The sequence below is a fragment of the Oncorhynchus clarkii genome, chromosome 29 (assembly GCF_045791955.1).
Source record: "Oncorhynchus clarkii lewisi isolate Uvic-CL-2024 chromosome 29, UVic_Ocla_1.0, whole genome shotgun sequence".
In the NCBI taxonomy this organism is placed as follows: domain Eukaryota; kingdom Metazoa; phylum Chordata; class Actinopteri; order Salmoniformes; family Salmonidae; genus Oncorhynchus; species Oncorhynchus clarkii.
The window spans coordinates 23,172,164-23,198,137 of NC_092175.1; the positions used below are offsets into that span (position 1 = coordinate 23,172,164).

At 42.2% G+C, this 25,974-nt stretch overlaps 1 protein-coding gene across 6 annotated transcripts in view; it reads left to right on the forward strand.

Moving 5' to 3' along the window:
• Positions 1-1,070: 1,070 nt before the first annotated feature.
• Positions 1,071-25,974, forward strand: part of LOC139388800 (protein PRRC2B-like) — a 50,400-nt gene continuing 25,496 nt past the window's right edge. For 4 of the 6 annotated variants that reach the window (XM_071135725.1, XM_071135728.1, XM_071135723.1 and 1 more), the window contains exons 1-3: positions 1,085-1,255; positions 11,657-11,833; positions 15,735-15,912. In XM_071135725.1, the coding sequence (XP_070991826.1) occupies positions 11,719-11,833; positions 15,735-15,912 (293 nt within the window). In that variant the 5' untranslated portion in view covers positions 1,085-1,255; positions 11,657-11,718. Of the gene's footprint in view, positions 1,256-11,656; positions 11,834-15,734; positions 15,913-25,974 lie in introns of all 6 variants that reach the window. The other 2 variants (XM_071135726.1, XM_071135724.1) reach the window with 1 other exon arrangement.

Genomic DNA, 25,974 nt, shown 5'->3' on the forward strand with positions numbered 1-25,974 from the left:
GCTTCTCAGCCAAAAGAGTGGGCTCACTCAAAATTTTGCCTAAGAACACAGCCATGAATAAGGAATGGTACCAACACATCCTCCGAGAGCAACTTCTACCAACCATCCAGGATCAGTTTGGTGACGAACAAGGCATTTTCCAGCACTTTGCCATAAGGCAAAAGTGATAACTAAGTGGCTCGGGGAACAAAACATCTACATTTTGGGTCCATGGCCAGGAAACTCTCCAGACTTTAATCCCATTGAGAACTTGTGGTCAATCCTCAAGAGGAAGGTGGACAAACAAAAACCCACACATTCGGACAAACTCTAAGCATTGATTATGCAAGAATGGGCTGCCATCAGTCAGGATGTGGCCCAGAAGTTAATTGACAGCATGCCAGAGCGGATTGCAGAGGTCTTGAAAAAGAAGGGTCAACACTGCAAATATTGACTCTTTGCATCAACTTCATGTAATTGTCAATAAAAGCCTTTGACACTTATGAAATGCTCGGTCTAAAGCTGTTAAATATATGGCTCTGGACACCAGGGGTCGCTGTTACATTCGGCACGTCATATCCGTGTACAGCCACACCAGAGTCGACGAGAGCAAGGACAAAGATATTTATAATTAACCCAAGATAGTTAATCTGTGTCGTTTATAGCGGGAGAAAATGAAGCACAGGGGATTGAACAAGCAAGGAGGTGGCCAAAGCGATGCACAAGCTAGTTAGATCCTATTGGCGCGTTGTAGAATATATTTGCATATTTCGTTTAGGGAATGCCTACTATGTGAAGTGCGCGTGTGCACAAACTAAATTCAACCTTGCACTCCTTCTGAACAACGCATTTTTTAAAGTGTGGAGTCTATACCTAGTGCCCTGTATTCATAACACATTCTAGTTTTGAGAACAGTATTGAGAGCAAATGTTTAATCGATGAGAAAATTAGCAGAATCTCGGTCCAGTTTCAACTAGTTCCGTCCTCTCCCACTACTCGCGACTGCACTTCCTCTCACTACCATATTTGGTGGTGAGAAAACGTTCTAAACGGATGCTTCAGTTTAATAGCCACTGTGGCGTGTCTGGGTTACCCCTTCTGTCTGTGGCAAGGAATTTCATTTTCAGGCCGGGTAGGTTGCCCACCAACAACATAAGTGAACGGGAAAATAGAATAAGAATAGGCAGCACAATCGCCAGCCATCCTTTGAAGCAAAGTAATCTTTCGGAAATAAATCGTCATTATTGATCACAATAAATAATAACAAGTAAAATCGGTGAGTTATGAATGTATGTGTGCACTGTTTTGCAGGGACTTCACCAACTACCCAGTTTTATTGTTGCTTTGTTCTGTGCAGCAGCCATTTTTAATCGCCTTGTCCTATAGTCATCGCCGCCTTCCGTGGTCCTGAAATTTGGCAAACTGCTCAAATAATGGTTCGTTTGTGCACTACTGTTACCTGAAAGTGAAGGGTTTCATGTGTTCTCTAAAACGCCAAATTTCTGAATTTTCTGGGATTTGTTTTTGGAATTCCAGACAGGAACTTCAGTTGATTGGCCGTCTTGAAATCGTAGCTAGCTAACTTGACATCTAGCTAAACCAGTTTGGTGTCAATGTTATTATTTTGACTAAAATGTTAGTTATTATATCAATACTTAATCATGGTGGTTTTGATTAAGAACTAATGGCCATTTCAATGTGTTTCCCCACGAACTCGCAGACAAAATACGCAATCAATGTTTACATACTCAGTGATACTAGGCAGACTACCAAGCGCGTACTACTAGCTAGCTAATTCAGTAGAGATGGCTACTGTCAAATTTGACTTGTCCGTGGTTTAAACCCCTCTGAACTAATATTGCATAGGTAACGAGTATCAACAATGTTTTACAATAGCTAGTTAGAATACGCAGAAAATGGTTAGCTAGCAAACGAATAATGGTTTAGCCACTTAACACAGCAAACAGGCCTTTGTGGTTAGGTAGCTGTGTTCCTAGGTTTTATTCTTAAATTCTGTTGCTATTAACCCGTTTTGTTTATGATTTATTTGTATTCCCTTTGAAAATATTTGTGACTGCTAGCTTTTCTTGCATAACCACTTTAGTGCACAAACAACAGCTAGATAGCAGCTAGGCTATAGAAATGTCCTTCTGTTTGTAGGCTAACTCAGGGGTTCTCCAACTTTCTGGCATCGGGGACCCCTTTTGTGATAAGAAATTAATCAAATACCCCTTTATAATCAAGTTGATAGAAAAATAGCATACAATAAGCAACATTTTTAAGGCCAGCCACTTGAGTCTTGGCATCAGAATGTTGCTGTTTTCAAGAGAAGTTCCTGCAATTTAAAAAAATAATCATGGGGCAGGTTGTTATTGTTGCCGTTTCTAAGTTAATATCCGGCAATTCTACACATTTTGTCATGGGGCAGAGAGATTCTTTGTTGTTGCAGCTTTTACGCTAATATCCTGCAATATTACACATTTTGCTACTAGGTAGAGAACTTTAAACTTAAATTACACTGCATTTATGTGAAGGGGGGGTGGTATTGCGTTGAAAAACTGATAATTGGTGGAGTACTGTAGATACCAATATCCCTGTAATCCTACCAAGCCCATGTTGTCCAGGGTTAAGAAATTGGAGATTAATATTAGGGTCGTTTCACCAATTCTGTGCCCTTTTCAGAAGTGTAACTTGCTATAAAAAAAATGTAAAAACTTTTAACATTATTTCATGAAGAGAATGTTCAACTTAATAAACGTGTTCCTACCTAGAGGTTAATTCAAATAAAAAAACAATATAGTAAGTGCCAAATAAAATAACAGGGTTGATTTCTTAAATCAGCCATAGATCCTCTTGTGACAGGGGGAATGGAAGTTTTTGTGCAACAGGGAGTGGTGGCAATTGAATGGGAGCTACACAAAAAAGTGTAATTAAAACATTTATAGTCTATGGTTAACAGGGTTGACTTATGCTCGACCTGCTAATTTTTTCTCCGCATTTAAAAAAAAAAATTAAACAAAGTTCGGGTGTCCCGACTAAAAATCTTCGTCCACCAAGAGTCGTCTGTTCTTTTGAGCAATCTAGTACCCGTTGTCTCTCCTCCCTGCTGCAGCGACCACCACAGAACATTAGTGTTTATCGTCCTGACCGTGTTGCTAAAGCTGCAACATAATTACAGCCATTTCTGACTGAAAAGTCTTGCTACCAAAATCCCTAATTTGTTTCTGAAAAACTTCCCCTATTCCTATTCCCTCAACACTTGCTCTCATCGCATGCACGTGACCAAAGACCTATTTGCACGGGACTAGAGAACGCTGGCTATGTAATTATTACTAAAATGTCCGTTATTCCAGAAGACGTTTCGGATGGGATTAGGTTTTTCCAAACTGCCCACTGTAATTCTTATTTTTGTTCAATAAATTGACAGTTATGACATAAGCCTGGAGGTTTTTATTCTAGGCGTGAAGATACAGTATTTCAACATGTCCAGGTGATAGGGCCACTGGTAACACAAGCTTGGTTTCGTCGCCATTATATTTTGAGGTAGTGTGATCCGCAGTACGTCCTAAATGCCCCCCATCCTTCAAATGTCAGCTAAACGGTGCAATTGCGCTTGAGATGTGTTTTAAGGCTATTGTAATTAAAGCTATGGTTAAGAAAGTAAACTTATAATTGCCAAACGTTTAGGTCAGTTGTATGCTGCTTTGCGATCTATTAACAGCAAGGTTTGCATTAAATAGGCTCTATTTTTTACTGATGTATTTTGCAATATTCAATTCATACGCACAAAACATGTAAGCAAAAGCATTTACTGAAAGTCGATAAGCTACATGTAGGCCATACATATAGTTTATGTGCAGCATTTAGTTCAATTTATCGAATCAGTTATTCTTGCAGAAACCACAAGCAACACCTGTCAAATGTATAAATAATCTCTCAAAACACAGGGATGTCGATTTAGCAAAGGACTAGTTTTATCAGAGGACCTTGGAGTTCACCAAAAAACAGTAGGTTATTCTGGCTGGAATTGTTACTCTCCTTCCATGTAAAAATGACAGATTTTGTGCTTGTGCACAGAATTACATTACTCGACCTCCTCCAGTGAAACTAATCCTGTCTGAATAGGGCCTGACCTATAGCATATCATAATCACATCGACAAACTCTGAACACCGTGACAGCAAGATGGATGCAGAGGATGTGACAAATAAACCTGAAACTGGGGACTGTTTACTGGCTGCTCAGGAGGTAAAGGGAAATTCAGATGGGTGGATAAAATGTGACTAGTTGTGGGAAATACTAGGGATCAAGAAAAGGAATGTAAGGGGCATGCGCTGCGTGCATATTATGTGTGCTGAAAAGATTACAATAGCATTTTTCTGACTGGTAAAATAAAATAAAAAAACACATGAATTATGAGCGTACCAAAGAGTCTTGAAGTTTTTTTGCCAAGCCTTTGTTACAGCAAGAACTAAAAACAGTCACTTTCATTCGGGAATACAATTTATGTAATGGAATGGTTTATTTGTTTCAGCTAGTTATTCAAGGCTCGCTTAACTTTTATTTAAAAACTAAAATGCTTGATTGCATTTCAAATAATGAGTGACTCGTATGCTGTGTGATGACATGAACGAATTAATGAATGATTGATACAGTAGCCTATATAAGTATTGAAATATAGGCCTGATTTAAGTTGCGGTATTAACACTAAAAAGCTTGTATGCGCTCTTGTGCCTACAGCTCAATGGTGGTTATACAAGGCTGCTATAATAAACCTACTAATGATAATGACATTACTTATGATCATAACAGTAAAATAACGATAAGGAGATCAAGAAAAAGGAGCATTATTCAAAATAGTTTTCTGAAAATGTGGAAGTGAAAATAGCACACAAAAAATTTATGATAGCAGAGAGGCAGTTCTAATGAAAAAAAGTGTAAAGCCTTTTTTACAGCAAAGCAAAAAAATTTAAAACACCGGAATTTGTGAAATTGTTTACTTGGTATGTTGCGTCAGGCTTGGTGCTCACGGAATCAGTAGGCCATTAAACAAAACTCAAAACAGGCAACAGAAACAGGATCTGTCTTATTGCTGTAAATACAGTGCCTTCGGAAAGTATTCAGACCCCTTAACTTTTTCAGATAAAAAAAAAAATGTTTTTTTAACGTTACAGCCAAATTCTAAAATGCATTAAATAAAAACAATTTGACAGCAATCTACGCACTACCCCATAATGACAAAATGAAAAACGGGTTTTTAGAAGTTTTTGCAAAGTTAATAAAAATGAAAAATGTAATAGTAAGTATAATAATAATAAATATTCAGACCCTTTGCTATGAGACTTGAAATTGAGTTCAGGTGCATCCTGTTTCCATTGATCATCCTTGAGATGTTTCTACAACTTGATTGGAGTCCACTTGTGGTAAATTCAATTGATTGGATATTATTTTGAAAGGCTGTCTATATAAGGTCCCACAGTTGACAGTCCATGTCAGAGCAAAATCCAAGCCATCAGGTCGAAGGAATTGTCCGTAGTGGTTTGAGACAGGGTTGTGTCGAGGCACAGATCTGGGGAAGGGCACCAAAACATTACAAACAAAATGTTCTTAGTCACATGTGCCAAATACAACGAATACACCTTACAGTGAAATGCTTACTTATGAGCCCCTAACCGACAGTGCAGTTTAAAAAAATACAGATAAGAATAAGAGAGAAAAGTAACAAGTAATTAACCTGTCTAGAACTGGCGTAACCCCTCGCCAACAGCCAATGAAATTACAGGGCGCCAAATACAAATCAACAAAAATCTCAATCAAATTTCTCAAACATACAAGTATTAGGCACAATTTTTAAAGATTAAAATCCTCGTTAATCCAGTCACATTGTCTGATTTCAAAAATGCTTTACAGCGTAAGCTCCACAAACGATTGTTAGGTCACCACCAACTCACAGAAAAACCCAGCCATTATTCCAGCCAAAGAGGGGAGTCACAAAAAGCACAAATAGAGATAAAATGAATCACAAACCTTTGATGATCTTCATCAGATGACACTCATAGGACTTCATGTTACACAATGCATGTATGTTTTGTTGGGTGAAGTTCATATTTATATCCAAAAATCGTATTTTACATTTGCGTGTTATGTTCAGTAGTTCCAAAACATGCAGTGTTATTGCAGAGAGCCACATGAATTCACAGAAATACTCATTATAAATGTTGAGTGTTATGCATGGAACTTTAGATACACCTCTCCTTAATGCAACCGCTGTGTCAGATTTCAAACAAACTTTACGGAAAAAGTATAATCTGAGAACGGCGCTCAGAGCCCAAATCAGCCAACAGAAATATCTGCCATGTTGCGCAGTCAACATTAGTCATAAATAGCATTATAAATATTAACTTACCTTTGATGATCTTCATCAGAATGCACTCCCAGGATTCGCAGTTCCACAATAAATGTTTGTTTTGTTCGATAATGTCCATCATTTATGTCCAAATAGCTTCTTTTGTTAGGGCGTTTTGTAAACAAATCCAAAAGTGCGTTCAGCTCCAGTTGGACAAAAAGTTCAAAAAGTTATATTACAGGTCGAAGAAACGTGTCAAACTAAGTATAGAATCAATCTTTAGGATGTTTTTATCATAAATGTTCAGTAATGTTCCAACTGGAGAATTCCATTGTCTGTAGAAAAGCAATGGAAGGAGAGATACCTCTCATGTGAGATGCGCGTGACTGAAAACGAGGCTGCTGGCAGACCCCTTAGTCAAACAGCTCCCATCCGACCCCCCTTCACAGGAGAAGCCTGAAACAACGTTCTAAAGACGGTTGACATCTAGTGGAAGTCTTAGGAAGTGCAAAATAACCCATATCCCACTGTGTATTCGATAGGGGGGAGTTCAAAAACTACAAACCTCAGATTTCCCACTTCCTCTTTGGATTTTTTTCTCAGGTTTTTGCCTGCCATATGAGTTCTGTTATACTCACAGACATTCAAACAGTTTTAGAAACTTCAGAGTGTTTTCTGTCCAATACTAATAATAATATGCATATATTAGCATCTGGGACTGAGTAGGAGGCAGTTCACTCTGGGCACGCTATTCATCCAAAAGTGAAAATGCTGCCCCCTATCCCAAAGAAGTTAAAGAGCAGCAGTAAAAAATAACTATATATACACAGGGGGCTGCCGGTACAGAGTCAATGTGCGGGGGCACCCGTTACTTGAGGTAGTATGTACATGTAGATAGCGTTAATTAAAGTGACTATGCATAGATGACAACAGAGAGTGGCAGTAGTGTGGGGGGGGCAGGCAATGCGAGTAGTCTGGGTAGCCATTTGACTCGATGTTCAGGAGTCTTATGGCTTGGGGATAGAAGCTGTTTAGAAGTATTTTGGACATAGACGTAGCGCCCCAGTACCGCTTGCCGTGTGGTAGCAAAGAGAACGGTCTATGACTAGGGTGGCTGGAGTCTTTGACAGTTTTTAGGGCCTTCCTCTGACACCGCCTGGTATAGAGGTCCTGGATGGCAGGAAGCTTGGCCCCAGTGATGTACTGGGGCGTTCACACTACTCTCTGTAGTGCCTTGCGGTCAGGCTGAGCAGTTGCCATACCAGGCAGTGATGCAACCATGCTCTTGATGGTGCAGTTGTAGAACCTTTTGAGGATCTGAGGACCCATGCCAAATCTTTTCAGTCTGCTGAGGGGGAATAGGTTTTGTCGTGCCATCTTCATGACTGTCATGGTGTGCTTGGACCATGTTAGTTTGTTGGTGATGTGGACACCAAGGAACTTGAAGCTCTCAACCTGCTCCACTGCAGCCCCGTCGATGAGAATGGTGGCGTGCTCAGTCCTTTTTTTCCTGTAGTCCACAATCATCACCTTTGTCTTGATCAGGGTTAGGGAGAGGTTGTTGTCCTGGCACCACACGGCCAGGTCTCTGACCACCTCCCTATAGGCTGTCTCGTTGTTGTCGGTGATCAGGCCTACCACTGTTGTCATCTGCTAATTTAATGGTGGTGTTTGAGTCATGCCTGGCCATGCAGTCATGAGTGAACAGGGAGTACAGGAGGCGGCGGAGCACGCACCCCTGAGAGGCCCCCGTGTTGAGGATCAGCGTGGCAGACGTGTTGTTACCTACCCTTACCACCTGGGGGTGGCCCGTTAGAATCCAGTTGCAGAGGGAGTTGTTTAGTCTCAGGGTCCTTAGCTTATTGATGAGCTTTAAGGGCACTATGGTGTTCAACACTGAGCTGTAGTCAATGAATAGCCTGTGAAAGGGCAGTGTGGAGTGCAATAGAGATTGCATCATCTGTGGCTCTGTTGGGGCAGTATGCAAATTGGAATGGGTCTATGGTTTCTGGGATGATGCTGTTGATGTGAGCCATGACCTGCCTTTCAAAGCACTTCATGGCTAGAGACGTGAGTGCTACGGGTCGGTAGTCATTTAGGCAGGTTACCTTAGTGTTCTTGTGCACAGGCACAATGGTGGTCTGTTTAAAACATGTTGGTATTACAGACTCGGACAGGGAGAGGTTGAAAATGTCAGTGAAGACACTTGACAGTTGGTCAGTGCATGCTTGCAGTACACGTTCTGGTAATCCGTCTGACCCTATGGCCTTGTGAATGTTGACCTGTCTAAAGATCTTATTCACAGCGGCTGCGGAGGACGTGATCACACAGTCTTCCGGTACAGCTGGTGCTCTCATGCATGTTTTTAGTGTTATTTGCCTCGAAGCGAGCATAGAAGTAGTTTAGCTTGTCTGGTAGGCTCGTGTCACTGGGCAGCTCTCGGCTGAGCTTCCCTTTAGTCTGTAATGGTTTGCTGGCCCTGCCACATCCGACAAGCTCCGGAGCCGGTGTAGTACGACTCTTAGTCCTGTATTGATGTTTTGCCTGTTTGATGGATCTTCAGAGGGCATAGCAGGATTTCTTATAAACTTATGAACTTCCTGGTTAGAGTCCTGCTCCTTGAAAGCGTCAGCTCTAGGTTTTAGCTTATTGCAGATGCTGCCTGTAATCCATGTCTTCTGGTTGGGGTATGTATGTACGGTCACTGGGGGGGTGTCATCGATGCACATATTGTTGAAGCCAATGACAGATGTGGTGTACTCCTCAATGCCATTGGAGGAATCCTGGAACATATTCCCGTCTGTGCTAGCAAAACAATCCTGTAGCTTAGCATCTGCTTCATCTGACCATTTTTTTATTGATCTGGTCACTGGTGCTTCCTGCTTTAATTTTAGCTTGTAAGCAGGATTCAGGAGGATGGAATTATGGTCAGATTTGCCAAATGGAGAGCGAGGGAGAGGTTTGAATGCGTCTCTGTGTGGAGTATAGGTGGTCCAGAGTTCTTTTCCCCCTGGTTGCACATTTTAACATTTACGAAGCATTGAAGGTCCCCAAGAGCACAGTGGCCTCCATCATTCTTAAATGGAAGAAGTTTGGAACTACCAAGACTCTTCCTAGAGCTGGTTGCCTGGCCAAACTGAGCAATCGTGGGGAGAAGGGCCTTGGTCAGGGAGGTGACCAAGAACCCGATGGTCACTCTGGTAGAGCTCTGGAGTTGCTCTGTGGAGATAGAACCTTCCAGAAGGATAACCTTCTCTGCATTTTTCCACCATTCAGGCTTTTATAGTAGTGGCCAGGCAGAAGCCACTCCTCAGTAAAAGGCACAAGAAAGCCCGCTTGGAGTTTGTCAAAAGTCACCCAAAGACTCGCAGACTATGAGAAACAAGATTATATTGTCTGATGAAACCAATATTGAACCCTTTGACCTGGATGCCAAGTATCACGTCTTGAGGAAACCTGGCACCATCCCTACGGTGAAGCATGGTGGTGGCAGAATCATGCTGTGGCAATGTTTTTCAGTGGCAGGGACTGGGAGACTAGTCAGGATCGAGGCAAAGATGCACGGCGCAGAGTACAGAGATCCTTGATGAAAACCTGCTCTAGAGCTCTCAGGAACTCAGACTGGGGCAAAGGTTCACCTTCCAACAGGACAACAACCCTAAGCACACAGCCAAGACAACACAGGCGTGGCTTTGGGACAAGTCTCTGAATGTCCTTGAGTGGCCCGGACTTAAACCTGATCAAACATCTCTGGGGAGACCTGAAAATAGCTGTGCAGCAATACTCTCCATCCAACCTGATGGCTTGAGAGGATCTGTAGAGAAGCTTGGGAGAAACTCCCCAAATACAGGTGTGCCAAGCTTGTAGCGTCATACCCAAGGAGACTTGAGGCTTTAATCGCTCTCAAAGCTGCTTCAACAAAGTACTGAGTAAAGGGTCTGAATACTTATGTAAATGTGATGTTCCAGTGTATTTTTTTTAATACATTTGCAAAAATGTCTAAACCTGCTTTTGCTTTGTCTTTATGGGGTAATCATTTTTAGAACAAGGCTTCAACCTAACAAAATGTGGAGAAAGTCAAAGTGGTCTGAATACTTTGATTTATAAAGCCAGGCACATTTTACAGTTAGGCTATTGATTATAGGCCTAATTAGGTTGGTTTCTTCCCTCCTTGCTTTTCTTAGACAATAGGGCAAGGGCTGTTTTCTCATCTCTTCATTCTGCTGCTGCCTTGGCGCGTTGTTCTCAACACAAGGTTAACTTTGTTTCTGAACAGCACACAGTGACCACTATCCAACACGGGAGAAACACACTTGCTTTAAAATATATTTCTTTATTAGTGTTGCTCCATTGTTCTTATGTAATATCACCATATACAATTTCAGTAGCATATGTCTTAGACTGATAGACTGTGCCTCTGTAATGGATCAGTCAACTCCGACCAAAGCCTATCAGACTGTCTTGTACACCATGATACTTTTTTCTATTTAATAAAAAAAAAAATTATGTTTTGCTACTCCTCGGGCAAAAGAAATCTTGGTCGACCAAACAATCGACCAGTCGACTAATAGGTCAGCCCTAATAGGAAGGAATGGGGTAGATCAGACACATTTCTCAAATGTTCAGAAAATGTTAGCTGTGTCCGCTCATTGCAAAAATATCACTGTAAATGCAGTGCACTCGTTGAGCACTGTATTGAGATGATGCGACGTCAGTGTTTTCCCTATATTCATTTAGCAGCTGCAAAAAAATATGACCCAAGTAGCAATGCTGAATCCTGAAGTGGGTTTCATGTAATGTTAAGCCTACTAAGTTAATTTTATAAGAGGTAGTAGCATCAATGTCTGGTTCGTCAGTCAGAACACTCAGCAGGCCTACCAGTATTTGAAGATTCATGTTCTTTCACATCGGGTAACACTGTTTCCAGATCACAATTTACAATAGGCCTCATCACAGTTAGGGCAGCGATACTCGTTCGTATCGTGTCAAGGAAACAACAAAGGGGATTTAGCTTCTTTCAGGAAATAAAAAGCCAGAAGACTGCTTAACAACTAAACTGATTCAATTTCCAACTTAATATTTGCATTGGACCCACCCCCCCCCCCACCCCTTTGTTTTTATACTGCTGCTACTCGCTGTTTATCTATGCATAGATACTTTACAAATGACCTCAATTAACCTAAACATTGCATGTGGGTAATTGAATTAAGATTGGTATGTTGACTTTTTTTTTTGTCACACTTTAGAATAGATTGAATAGTAATATTACGTTCTTTCCAATTCTAAGCTGGTGTGGCTTGTGTACTAAAAGTTTCCTCTTTTTTCTCTTTAGTAAAAGAAGGCACAGCAAGAGGCGCATAGAAACATTTCCATACTCGATGACATTACATCGCAATGTCCGATCGTTTGGGGCAAATAACCAAGTCCAAGGATGGGAAAAGCAAGTATTCCTCACTCAGCCTATTTGATAAGTACAAGGGAAAGTCTATAGAAACTCATAAAACCGCAGGTAAGTCATTGTCCATTCTTTTTCAAGTACTTCTGTGCAGACCTGGGTTCAAATACATCTGTATTTGTTACTTAAAGGCCCCCATCATAGGGAAATACCTCCTCTATTTCAACTTAATTTCTGTCCTATAGCAGAAATTATCGTTTAAGTTCCACTTCCCAAGAAAGATGCAGGCTGCTAAAACATATATTCACAAATTGGGGGTGGGAACGCTGTGGTGATTTCCACATGGCGTGGAAAAATAACAACAGAGCACTAACTTCTGTCAGTGTAGCTAGCTAGCATGCTAACCTTATCTAGCAAGCAAGTATATTTTGTTGCTACACCCTATTCAAAGAATTAGCTGTCTAGGCTCTGGCTGATTCTGGAGCTGGATTTGTCATAAGCATTTAGGGAAAACTTAGCCACAGATGGCTAGGGGAAACTAGTATCTTTGACTTTGCAATCTAAGTTTTGGCATCTTCCATAAATTGTGGACGGGAAACTGCCATGGAAATAGAAAGAATAAGATGAAGCTCTGGTAATAGGGATAGCCGAACTGTTGAATGGTTGGACTACATGTTTTTCTACATTGTAATGGTCACAATGCAACCTTGGCTGCTGGCAGGCCATCTGGCTGCGCTACAGCAATGCCAAGTTAGGGGAAAGTGAAATGATGGGCTACAATGGCTTTGCTCATGATGAACGTTGCAAATGATATGTAACAACACCCTGAGCACATCAGATGCGAAAATAACACCAATACAAATGTAACAGCACAAAATAGAAACACATTTGTGGAATTTTCGTTATGAGATAGACACTTGTGTTTTCTAGCTGCACCAATCCAGTGGACTGTGGTCAAAACCATTCATTTAGGCGGAGTGGGGTTCCAAAATGCAATCATTGCACATGCAATTTTTTTATAATTTATTTTTAAATGTACCCCCTTTTTCTTCCCAATTTCGTGGTATCCAATTGTTAGTAGTTACTGTCTTGTCTCAACGCTACAACTCCCATATGGGCTCGGGAGAGATGAAGGTCGAGAGCCATGCGTCCTCCGAAACACAACCCAACCAAGCCGCACTGCTTCTTAACACAGCGTGCATCCAACCCGGAAGCCAGCCGCACCAATGTGTCGGAGGAAACACTGTACACCTAGCGACCTGTCAGCGTGCACTGCGCCCGGCCCGCAACAGGAGTCGCTAGTGCGCGATGAGACAAGGATATCCCTACCGGCCAAACCCTCCCTGACCCGGATGACGCTAGGCCAATTGTGCGTCGCCCCATGGACCTCCAGGTCGCAGCCGGCTGTGACAGAGCCTGGGCTCGAACCCAGAGTCTCTGGTGGCACAGCTAGCACTGTGATGCAGTGCCTTAGATCACTGCGCCACCCGGGAGGCCTTCACATGCAATTTTACAATGTTAAAATGTTTTTTTTTTTTTTTTCCATACAGACTAGCTTAAAAATAAGTGAAGCTTGACTAATTATCCAATGCCTTATGATAATTTGATGGTTAAAGGTGGAGCTTCAGCAAGTTTCACTGCTATGAGACCGATGATACTTTTACATACAAGAACAAAATATTTAATTTGACATTTATTTAGCTCATCTGCACTTGATCTACTGACCGCTACGATGTACCTTCTGAGCAGGTCCTACAACGTGAATCCTAACCCTACTGTCAGGGCGGTGTCCGCTACCCATATCGCCTGGGAGCAGGGCTCGGGGCCATCCTCATGAGAGATGTTCCTGTCTCCTTGGTCAACTTCCTGCTGTTCACCCACCTCCACTGGCTGGGCCAGCCCTCTTGAGATGAATCGGCACCCTTTTACTGGGCCTTGCTCTTTGTCTGGCTGGCTCTACTGCAGCTGTGACAGTCAATCCTTGTGATGTTGTGAAAACAAGATTGCAATCTCTGAGCAAAGGGGCGAAGAGGAGAGTTACAATAGTGTGGTTGACTGTCAGTAAGATCATACGTAAGGAGGGTCCCTTCTGCCTTCCTGAAGGGAACAGGCTGCAGGGTGCTGGTCTTCGCTCCTCTTTTCAGCAATGTCCTGGTTATGTATTTTATTGGCATCGGAGAGTTCATCATGGACCATTCACCTTTCAACTATTTGTCTGCATGAGACGACCAACCCTGCCTGGCTGTGTATGGGACTTTCGCATGTCGGATGATGATGTATCTCCGCAAATGACTGGCAGCTTTACACCAATATATGTTACAGATTAAAATACACAATTGTTGACATGTCAGAGCTTTGGAGCCAAGAAAAGACAGAAAAAAACGTTATGTAGTGTGGTCTTCCTGTACGGTCTAACGGCTGTACTGCGCTTTCTCCAAGTGGGTTGCTGGCTTATTTCGTGGGCTGGGACCAATGTTTGTGCAGATGTCAGTTTTCAGAAGTGGGGACGGAGAAGTGTAGCAGTGATGCTGGCTGGGGAGTCCCCTGGTTTCCTCTGTGGGAGAGGTCGGGACCACTTTAACTAACAACTGAAGTCTTTTTCACGCTGTTATTTCATTCATTCATTAGCTGGAATTATTTTTTTTCTTCATTTAATCTGATTCGCACATGTGACTTGTTAATTTCACTGTGGACAACTGAGGCCAAAGGGCAGTCTCTGCTGTAACCAAGAAACTTGATCTTGCCACTTAGCTAGCAAGTTGGCAAATGAAGTGCCAAAATGTTTACTTCTAAGCAGTGGCATAGGCATGTGCGCCCCCCACAAAAAAATGTGTATTTAAAATCCTACCACTGAAGCCTAATTGTGTTATATCCTAAATACTTCATTCATATTTTGCAGTATATATACAGTAGGGTTGTGGAGTGTTCTCATTGTCCACTCTTCTTGGGGGTTAAAGACAGTAGGTCAAGAGAGATTAGTTTATGTTCGTTATTTAGTTTCTTTTGTATTAATGACATGCCCCTAAATGTAATGCAAATTGTTTTGTATTAGCCTTAACTGAGTGGCTTGGCAGTTCTCGCACTACGACGACTCTATCCTGTATCAGGACTGACTGAGCCTGCAAAATAGCATCACTGATACTGTCTGCACCAGGTCATTGAACATAGGAAATTACTTGCATCACTTTGTATGTTATGTCTAGTTTTGTATATGTTCATAAAATGAAATGTATAGCTTTCTGCTATAAACAAAAAAGCGGAGGTGCAAAAACACAAGTTTGCCCCCCATTTTAATTAGCTCCATGGCTCGGGTGGCCAAGTGGATGCTACTGCGAAATGCTGTTTGGCTCAGCCAAAAATTATCTATTATATTGCTCAGTTGTAACTCACAAAGACTAACTTTGCAGGTGTTTCTGATTTTAATAAACGATGCCATGCTGGTGGGTGGTAACGTTCAATTAAAACACAGCCCTGAAAAGAAACGCAGACTGAAAAGTATTAGCACGTGATATCATAGGTGAGAAACGCTGCATTGGCACGGAAAAGTCTGAAGTTACCACTTTGGATTTTCCAATTCAACCCCAAATATATCATACTTTGACTAAAATTATTACTTATTGACTTAAATTGTTTTGTAAGCTATAGGCATAGTCTTTCACCGAGAAAGGGAAATGTGTATTTGAGTACTTTCAAATATGTCCCAAATCAACTACTAACATGTGAGTGTATTTCCAAATGCATTCCAATATTCAACTACTTGTCTTTTTAAATTAAATATGTTTCAATACTTCGAAATGTATGTTCAAGTAATTAAGATATTTGAACCCAGGTCTGCTTCTGTGTTTTAAACTCAAATATGCAAGGATTTGATTTGACTTGGCTCATGAAGGTTGACCAATACAAAAAATTTGCAAAGAGCTTTATTACCACCTCTATCCTTCCCTCTGTCTGTGTCCACTCTTACTCCCACTCTCCATCTTTCTCTCGCCTCTTTCTCCTCCCCTCTTCCTCCCAGCAGTTCCGCGACATGGCTTACAGAGTCTTGGCAAAGTGGCCGCAGCCCGGCGCATGCCCCCACCCGCTCACCTGCCGAGCCTGAAGTCCGAGAACAAAGGAAACGACCCCAACGTGATTATCGTGCCCAAAGACGGAACAGGATGGGCAAACAAGCAGGAACAACCCGATCAAAAGAGGTGGGTGAGAGCCCGGGATGGACCCTGGGAAAGGTCTGAATAACCGATTTAATGCAGTAACATCCAACTGTTTCTTGGAGATTGAACATCACTTTTGCCATTTCAATCAGCAACTGATGTACACTGAACAAAAATATAAACATAACAATTTCTAACATTTTACTCAGTTACAATTTATATAAGCAAACCAGTCAATTGAAATAAATTCAATAGGCCCTAATCTATAGATTTTACATGGCTGGGAATACAGATGGTCACCGATACCTTTTTATAAAAAAGGTAGTGGCGTGGATCAGGAAACCAATCAGTATCTGGTTTGATGACAATTTGCCTCAATTTGATCAGGCTGTTGACTGTGGCCCGTGGAATGTTGTCCGACTCTTCAATGGCTGTACGAAGTTGCTGGATATTAGCGATCCAGAGCATCCAAAACATGCTCATTGGGTGTCATGTCTGGTGAGTATGCAGGCTATGGAAGAACTAGGACTTTTTCAGCTTCCAGGAATTGGCTGTTGAAGATGAGCTTTTGCCCACTGAAGTCAGTTACGACGCCGAACTGCAATCAGGTCAAGACCCTAGTGAGGATGACGAGTACTCAGATGAGCTTCCCTGAGACTGTTTCTGACAGAAAATCTTTGGTTGTGCAAGACCAGAGTTTCATCAGCTGTCCGAGTGGCTGGTCTCAGATGATCCCGCAGGTGAAGAAGCCGGATGTGGAGGTATTGGGTTGGCATGGTTACACGTGGTGTGCGGTTGTGACACCGGTTGATGTACTGCCAAATTCTCTAAAATAACGTTGGCGGCGGTTTATGGTATAGAAATGAATATCAATTATCTGGTCAAATCTCTGGTGGACATTGCTACAGTCAGCATGCCACAATTGCATGCTCCCTCAACTTGAGACGTGTGACATGCATATATTTAGAGTGGCCTTTTATTATTCCCAGCACACAGTGCACCTATGTAATGATCATGCTGTTTAATCAGCTTCTTGATATGCCACACCAGTCAGGTGGATGGATTATCTTGCCAAAGGAGAAATGCTCACTAAAGTTGTGCACAAACTTTCAGCACAATGTTTTTGTGCGTATGGATAATTTCTGGGATGTCAGATCATGAAACATGGGACCAACACTATTCATGTTGCGTTTTTATATTTTTGTTCAGTATAGATTGAAGAAACCAAAACAATATGAAAGTGATACATCTCTTTCAAGGTGGGAAATTAAATGTTTGGTACACCAGCCACTGTTGCAGGTAGAATAAAATAAATAAAAATCTAACAGCCACTCAAATGTTCTCCCATTATTACACCAAAAATCACGATCGTATGAGTACGCTTTGTTTCTAAAAACAAATGTATTACTAGTAAGAAGTAATGGTGTATATTTCTCAATTTCATTTTTTGTGACTAGTCTTTTTAACCAATGTTAAAATCAATTTAGATACAATAGTAAAAAGTTAAAGTTCTGCCACTGAACATCAAGAATTAACAAATTGGCTGCCCTGTCACAAAATGCTGAGTGATGAGGCTAATTTATTATTATTAGTTCAGGAGGGCTCAAATGCAAAAAAAAATTGCAAGTACAAAAGTTGATATTTAGGAGCACAATGAAATTGATTTTTTTAATGATAAGAAATTAATACAAGTTTTTTTGGACTGTTCGATGCATAATTTATCCCCAAATATTTGAGTCATTAGGTGAGACAATGTTCATTGTCACAAATACACATTTCATTGGGTATTCCATTTCCCACCGTGGTCTATTTTACTAACCAATTTCTCGTTTTGTAGGCTAAGAATGAGCCTAAAAAAATGTGGCGTCATAACGCGGTCAATTAAGATCTAGCTTTAAGTGAAGTTACTTACCATATGTCGGTTTTCAACATAGTTGACTGCCAAGAAGAAGCACAAAGACAAGAAGTTACAACCGTTTGGGGGCGGAGCTAGCATGTTGGAGTGTGTGAGAGGCTCCTGCAACTTTTTTGCGAAATAATCAAATTTTAACCTACTTTATGGCACTTTTTACAACAAACGTTTCTTTTCAATACAAGATTGTAATTTTTATATGAAAATGCCGAGTAATAAGCGACCAAAGGACAATAAATCCACAGTGGAGGCCTACTCCCCACTAAACAATGAGACGGACATGGCGGAAGGCACATGCAACAATGTGACACTTACAGAACTTACCGGGCTTTGGGGGAGCTACGTGTTGCTACAGCTGAGGATCTTAAGGCCACTATTGCTGAACTGGACACCAAAATCGAGAGCATCATTCGAACGGTCGCTTCGCATGGCCAGAGTATTGTGGACCTTGAGAAAGCTTCTGAATTCAACGCTGGTAGGATCAACGAGTTAGAGAAGCTATGCACATTGCAGGATAGTGTGCAGAGGCTTTCTGTGAAAGTGGTGGACCTGGAGGGCCGATCCAGACGTAATAACCTTTGCGTTGTTGGTCTGGCAGAGGGGGTGGAGGTGGGTTCTCGCCCCACCGACTTCTTCGCCAAGCTATTGAAGGATGCAATGGGATCGGATGTTTTGGCTTCGAATCCTCAGCTGAACCGTGCACATCGCTCCCTTGTCCCAGTGCCTGGACCGGGCCAACGTCCTCACCCAGTAATCATCTGTTGTCACAGTTTCAAGACCAAGGATCTTATCCTGCGTGAAGCTCGAATGAGGGGCAACCTGTTGCATAAAGGGCACCCATTCCGTGTCTATGAGGATTATGCTCCCGATGTGGCAAAGCATCGCGCCGACTACAGAGATGTCATGACCAAACTCTACAAACTCCATCTTCGCCCAGCCTTACTCTTCCCTGCAAGACTAAGAATTACCCCGCCTTCCGGTGAGAAGATTTGGATCTCCTCGGTTTTGGACGCAAACAAGTTTATCCGGGAATATACACCAATCCCCCGTACAGGTTTGAGTGCCTTGTCATTGTGTGTTAGGGTCTGCTCATGGACTCGAATCCATACTATACCATAATGGGTGAAACCGTATTAAACGGGCTCAACAAGGGCTACCGAACATGTAAGACGCTGAGCCGACCAATGGATGGCGGTCAGAGCTCTCATTTAACGTTAAATTAACTTTCATCCCGGCTGTGCTCAGAGCAATGCATATTTTTACTTCCAGGTTTGATCACTGACACCTTCGGATGGATATACTTCCCCCATTTTTGTTTTGTTTCGTTATTTATTTTACAATCCTTACATTATTCTTATTACCATACCATTTATTTATTGCTTGCAGGGGACTGGGGGTGATGGTTGGGAAGGGGCAGACGCAGACACCTGGTTAGCAAGTTGAAGTTTTGTGCCATTCCGCCTTTGTCTAGCCGTGGGCCGCTATTCTGGGGTATGAATGTTTGTATGTGTATATGTGCATATGGATGTATATACATATCTTTCAAATATATATATATATATATATATATATATGCATTTTTTGTGTGGGTGTGTATGTGTGTATATGTATATATATTTTTTATTTAATCTTAAAAAGGAAAAATGTTTCTGTATGCATGTATACACTGCTCAAAAAAATTAAAGGGAACACTTAAACAACACAATGTAACTCCAAGTCAAGCACACTTCTGTGAAATCAAACTGTCCACTTAGGAAGCAACACTAATTGACAATAAATTTCACATGCTGTTGTGCAAATGGAATAGACAACCGGTGGAAATTATAGGCAATTAGCAAGACACCCCCAATAAAGGAGTTGTTCTGCAGGTGGTAACCACAGACCACTTCTCAGTTCCTATGTCTCCTGGCTGATGTTTTGGTCACTTTTGAATGCTGTCGGTGCTTTCACTCTAGTGGTAGCATGAGACGGAGTCTACAACCCACACAAGTGGCTCAGCTAGTGCAGCTCATCCAGGATGGCACATCAATGCGAGCTGTGGCAAGAAGGTTTGCTGTGTCTGTCAGCGTAGTGTCCAGAGCATTGAGGCGCTACCAGGAGACGTAGAGGAGGCTGTAGGAGGGCAACAACCCAGCAGCAGGACCGCTACCTCCGCCTTTGTGCAAGGAGGAGCAGGAGGAGCACTGCCAGAGCCCTGCAAAATGACCTCCAGCAGGCCACAAATGTGCATGTGTCTGCTCAAACGGTCAGGAACAGACTCCATGAGGGTGGTATGAGGGCCCGACGTCCACAGGTGGGGGTTGTGCTTACAGCCCAACACCGGGCAGGACGTTTGGCATTTGCCAGAGAACACCAAGATTGGCAAATTCGCCACTGGCGCCCTGTGCTCTTCACAGATGAAAGCAGGTTCACACTGAGCACATGTGACAGTCTGGAGACGCCGTGGAGAACGGTCTGCTGCCTGCAACATCCTCCTGCACGACCGGTTTGGCGGTGGGTCAGTCATGGTGTGGGGTGGCATTTCTTTGGGGAGCCGCACAGCCCTCCATGTGCTCGCCAGAGGTAGCCTGACTGCCATTAGGTACCGAGATGAGATCCTCAGACCCCTTGTGAGACCATATGCTGGTGCGGTTGGCCCTGGGTTCCTCCTAATGCAAGACCTCATGTGGCTGGAGTGTGTCAGCAGTTCCTGCAAGAGGAAGGCATTGATGCTATGGACTGGCCCGCCCATTCCCCAGACCTGAATCGAATTGAGCACATCTGGGGCATCATGTCTCGCTCCATCCACAGACTGTCTAGGAGTTGGCGGATGCTTTAGTCCAGGTATGGTCCAGGTATGGGAGGAGATCCCTCAGGAGACCATCCGCCACCTCCATCAGGAGCATGCCCATGCCCACGTTGTAGTGAGGTCATACAGGCACGAGGAGGCCACACACACTACTGAGCCTCATTTTGACTTGTTTTAAGGACATTACATCAAAGTTGGATTAGCCTGTAGTGTGGTTTTCCACTTTCATTTTGAATGTGACTCCAAATCCAGACCTCCATGGGTTGATACATTTGACTTGCATTGATCATTTTTGTGTGATTTTGTTGTCAGAACATTCAACTATGTAAAGAAAAAAGTATTTAATAAGAATATTTCATTCATTCAGATCTAGGATGTGTTATTTTAGTGTTCCCTTTATTTTTTTGAGCAGTGTATATATATGTATGTGTGTGTATACAGTGGGGCAAAAATGTATTTTGTCAGCCACCAATTGTGCAAGTTCTCCCACTTAAAAAGATGAGAGGCCTGTAATTTTCATCATAGGTACACTTCAACTATGACAGACAAAATGAGGAGAAAAATCCAGAAAATCACATTGTAGGATTTTTAATGATTTTATTTGCAAGTTATGGTGGAAAATAAGTATTTGGTCACCTACAAACAAGCAAGATTTCTGGCTCTCACAGACCTGTAACTTCTTATTTAAGAGGCTCCTCTGTCCTCCACTCGTTATCTGTATAAAAGACACCTGTCCACAACCTCAGTCATACTCCAAACTCCACTATGGCCAAGAACAAAGAGCTGTCAAAGGACACCAGAAACAAAATTGTAGACCTGCACCAGGCTGGGAAGACTGAATCTGTAATAGGTAAGCAGCTTGGTTTGAAGAAATCAACTGTGGGAGCAATTATTAGGAAATGGAAGACATACAAGACCACTGATAATCTCCCTCGATCTGGGGCTCCACGCAAGATCTCACCCCGTGGGGTCAAAATGATCACAAGAACGTTGAGCAAAAATCCCAGAACCACACGGGGGGACCTAGTGAATGACCTGCAGAGAGCTGGGACCAAAGATACCAAGTCTACCATCAGTAACACATTATTGTGGGAAACACTGAAGGCTTATCTGAGAGGCTGTATCATCTCCTTTCAGGCTGCCAGGAGTAGGCAAAACGGAGGACAACTGGAAGAACTGGAGGGATAAATTAACTTACTGGATAGGGAGAATGCTAGCCATCCATCTATGGAGAAACATAAACAATTTTACCTCTTTAAAATTAGAATCTAATCAGATTCTCTCAGCTAAAATTGCTGAATCTTTTCTCAATGCCAAGCAAAAATATTTTGAGTTTGGTGACAAACCACACAAATTACTCGCCAGACAACTTTGTGAGTGACTGAATGATTCACAAAGTTAAATCTGCATCTGGGGAATTACTCTCTTCCCCCAAAGAAATCAATGACAGATTCCGTCAGTTTTATGAGAGACTATATACATCTAAAGCGGATCCTAACCCCTTAATTATGCAAACATTTTTGGAGGACTGTAATCCTGCCTGAACCAGGCACTTCCGTCATCCAGCTGGCTTAGTATGGAGCTTGAGGAGTGTCACCCCTTCTCTATTGGCGCTGTGATTTTGTCGCCTGTCAATCTGGAGATGTCACTTTATTGTAACAATCCTATTATACATAGCACAGTCCAAATCTGGAAGCAAATTAAATGTCATTCATGCTCCCTGTCGCCAGGAATCCCTCCTTTGCCCCCTCTAACCTTGATAACACCTTTGAGCGATGGGGAGAGTTGGGGATAAGTACCATAGGGGATTTATACATAGAAGGGACCTTTGCTTCCTTTGAGTTGCTGAGGGAAACTTATCTTCCCAGAAGTAATTTTTTCAGATACCTACAAATTAGACTACGTTAGAAAACACCTCCCAATATTTATACCTTCCATGTTTGACAGATGCATAAAAATATGCCCCACCTCAGACAAACTGATATCGCGTCTAAATGATGCTTTTCAATCTGTTAGCACACCTACAGATGCCATTTAAGGCAAAATGGGAGGAAGAACTAGGGACTGACATCTCGGTGGCAGACTGGGAAGAGAGCTTGGAGTATATCCACACATGCTCCATTACTTCCAGACATCCTCTCATACAATTCAAGGTATTACACAGATTACACTATTCCAAAACTAAACTGCATAGGATATTTCCTGATACATCCCCTACGTGTGATAAATGTCAGGCTGCGCAGGGTACACTACTCCACTGCTTTGCCCTATGCTCTAGCTTGCATGGTTAATGGTGTGGAATTTTTGGGATCCTCTCTGAAGTTTTGGAGACTTCAATAGATCCAGACCCGCTTCTGATAATCCTGGGAGTATCTGAGTCCCTAAACGGATTAACCAACCCCCAAAAACAACTAATCTCTTACGGTCTCATTTTGGCAAAAAAACAAATCTTGTTGTTTTGGAAAAGGATGGAAGCTCCCTCTACCAAATTATGGCTCAGTGAATTGGCAAACACTGTACACTTAAAGAATTAGATATATTCTGAACAATAAATTATCAACATTTGATCAAATCTGGCAGCCTTTCCTCTCCTACTTGGACGAGTCGGCACTGTGAATTTGTACTTATTAACGCACTCTCAATTGTAATATTTTAATCTACCTTTGGGCAGCATGTGCTGGCCCTGCCACCCGAGCAGTTCTTTCTACATGTCCTTGTTTTGTATGTCGTGTTTTGTATTATTTGTTTTGCACCCAGAACTCTGGGTCTTGTTGATCCTGTATGCTCTTTTATGTTTAGATAAGAATTGTATATCTGTCTTGTATACCTTATACCTTGTATACACCATTCTTGTGTGTGTTCAATAAAAAATATTTGAAACAAAAGAAGTTACAACCGTTTTAATGTGAACTTCACGATTACAGGTTTTTAATGTTTATTTTTTAGTTTATACATTTGCACAGAGAGACCTTATTTACATAACTATTCAGACCCTTTGCTGCGAGACTCAATTGAGCACAGGTGCATCCTGTTTCCATTGATCATCCTTGAAGTTTCTACAACTTGATTGGAGTCCACCTGTGGTAAATTTCAATTTATTGAACGTGATTTGGAAAGGCACACACGTGTAAGGTCCTACAGAGCAAAAACCAAGCAATGAGTTTGAAGGAATTGTCCATAGAGCACCAAGACAGGATTGTGTCGAAGCACATATATCTGGGGAAAGGTACCAAAAAATGTCTGCAGCATTGAAGGTCCATAAGAACACAGTGGCCTCCATCATTCTTAAATGGAAGAAGCTTGGAACCACCAAGACTCTTCCTAGAGCTGGCAGCCTGGCCAAACTGAGCAATCGGGGGAGAAGGTTCTTGGTCAGGGAGGTGACCAAGAACCCGGTGGTCACTGTGGCAGAGCTCTGGAGTTCCTCTGTGGACATGGGTGTCCTTCTGAAAGGTTCTCCCATCTCTGCAGCACTCCACCAATTAGGTTTTTATGGTAAATTGGCCAGACGGAAGCCATTCCTCAGTAAAAGGCACATGACAGCCCCCTTGCCAAAAGACACCTAAAGGACTCTCAGACCATCAGAAACAAGATTATCTGGTCTGATGAAACCAAGATTGAACTATTTGGCCTGAATGCCAAGCGCCACATCTGAAAGAAACCTGGCACCGTCCCTACAGTGAAGCATGGTGGTGGCAGCATCATGCTGTGGGGATGTTTTTTAGCAGCAGGTACTATTCCGGATTGAGGAAAGAATTAACGGAGCGAAGTACAGAGATCCTTGATGAAAACCTGCTGCAAAGAGCTCGGGACCTCAGACTGGGGTGAAGGTTCACTTTCCAACAGGACAACGACCGTAAGCACACAGACAAGTCTCTGAATGTCCTTGAGTGGCCCAGCCAGAGCCCGGACTTGAATCCGATCAAACATCTCTGGAAAGACCTGAAAATAGCTGTGCAAAGTTGCTCCCCACCCACCTGACAGAACTTGGGAAGAATGGGAGAAACGCCCCAAATACAGGTGTGCAAAGCTTGTAGCGGCATAGCCAAGAAGATTCGAGGCTGTAATTGCTGGCAAAGGTGTATGTAAATATGATACTTCATATTTCTCTTTCCATCAATTTGCAAACATTTCTAAACCAGTTTTTGTCATTATGGGTTATTGTGTGTAGATTGGGGGGGGGGAACAATTTAGAGTATGGCTGTAATGTAACAAAGTGGAAAGCGAAGGGGTCGGACTCCTTACTGAATGCGCTGTATGTCTATCTTTCAACCACGCAGGTCTACAAAAATATATATTTTACATTTTCAAAAAGTACTGGCTGTGAACGTTCAGTTTTTTTAAAAAAACACCGTAATCTATTATAAAACACACAAAACGGCCTGTAAGGTTCTTACCGTCCTGTAGGTCCTCAGCTCGAGCAGGCTGACAAAGCTGCAGGAAATGTTTTAGGCTTTTCTAATTAGACTTTCTTCTTGAGCATCAAATATTTAGATGAAAGGCATCGGGTAAATCAATATAATAATATTTTTATATACAGTACCAGTCAACTTTGGACACCTACTCATTCAATGGTTTTTATTGATTTTTAAAAATTTTCTGCATTGTACAATAATAAAGGCAGCAACTATGAAATAACACATGTAAGCAAAAAAGTGTTAAATCTAAATATATTTGAGATTCTTCAAAGTAGCCACCCTTTGCCTTGATGATAGCTTTGCACACTCTTGGCATGATCTCAACCAGCTTCATGAGGTAGTCGACTGGAATGCATTTCAATTAACAGGTGTGCTTTGTTAAAAGTACATTTGTGGAATTTCTTTCCTCCGTAATGTGTTTGAGCCAATCTGTTGTGTTGTGACAAGGTAGGGGTGATATACAGAAGATACCTATGATACCTGGCACTCATTAGGACCGCCACAGGAAAGGAAGATCCAGAATTACCTCTACTGCAGAGGATTAAGTTCATTAGAGTTACCAGCCTCAGAAATAGCAGCCCAAATAAATGCTTCACAAAGTATAAGTAACAGACGCATCTCAACATCAACTGTTCAGAGGAGACTGCGTGAATCAGGCCTTCGTGGTGGAATTGCTGCAAAGAAACCACTGCTAAAGGACACCAATAATAAGAAGAGACTTGCTTGGGCCAAGAAACACGAGCAATGGACATTAGACCGGTGGAAATCTGTCCTTTTGGTCTGGTGAGTCCAAATGAGTTTTTTTTTTGTTGTTGTTGTTCCAACCGCCGTGTGAGTAGGTGAACGGATGATCTCCGCATGTGTGGTTCTCACCGTGAAGCATGGATGTGTGGGTGCTTTGTTGGTGACAGTCTGATTTATTTAGAATTCAAGGCACTCTTAACCAGCATAGCTACCACAGGATTCTGCAGCGATACGCCATCCAT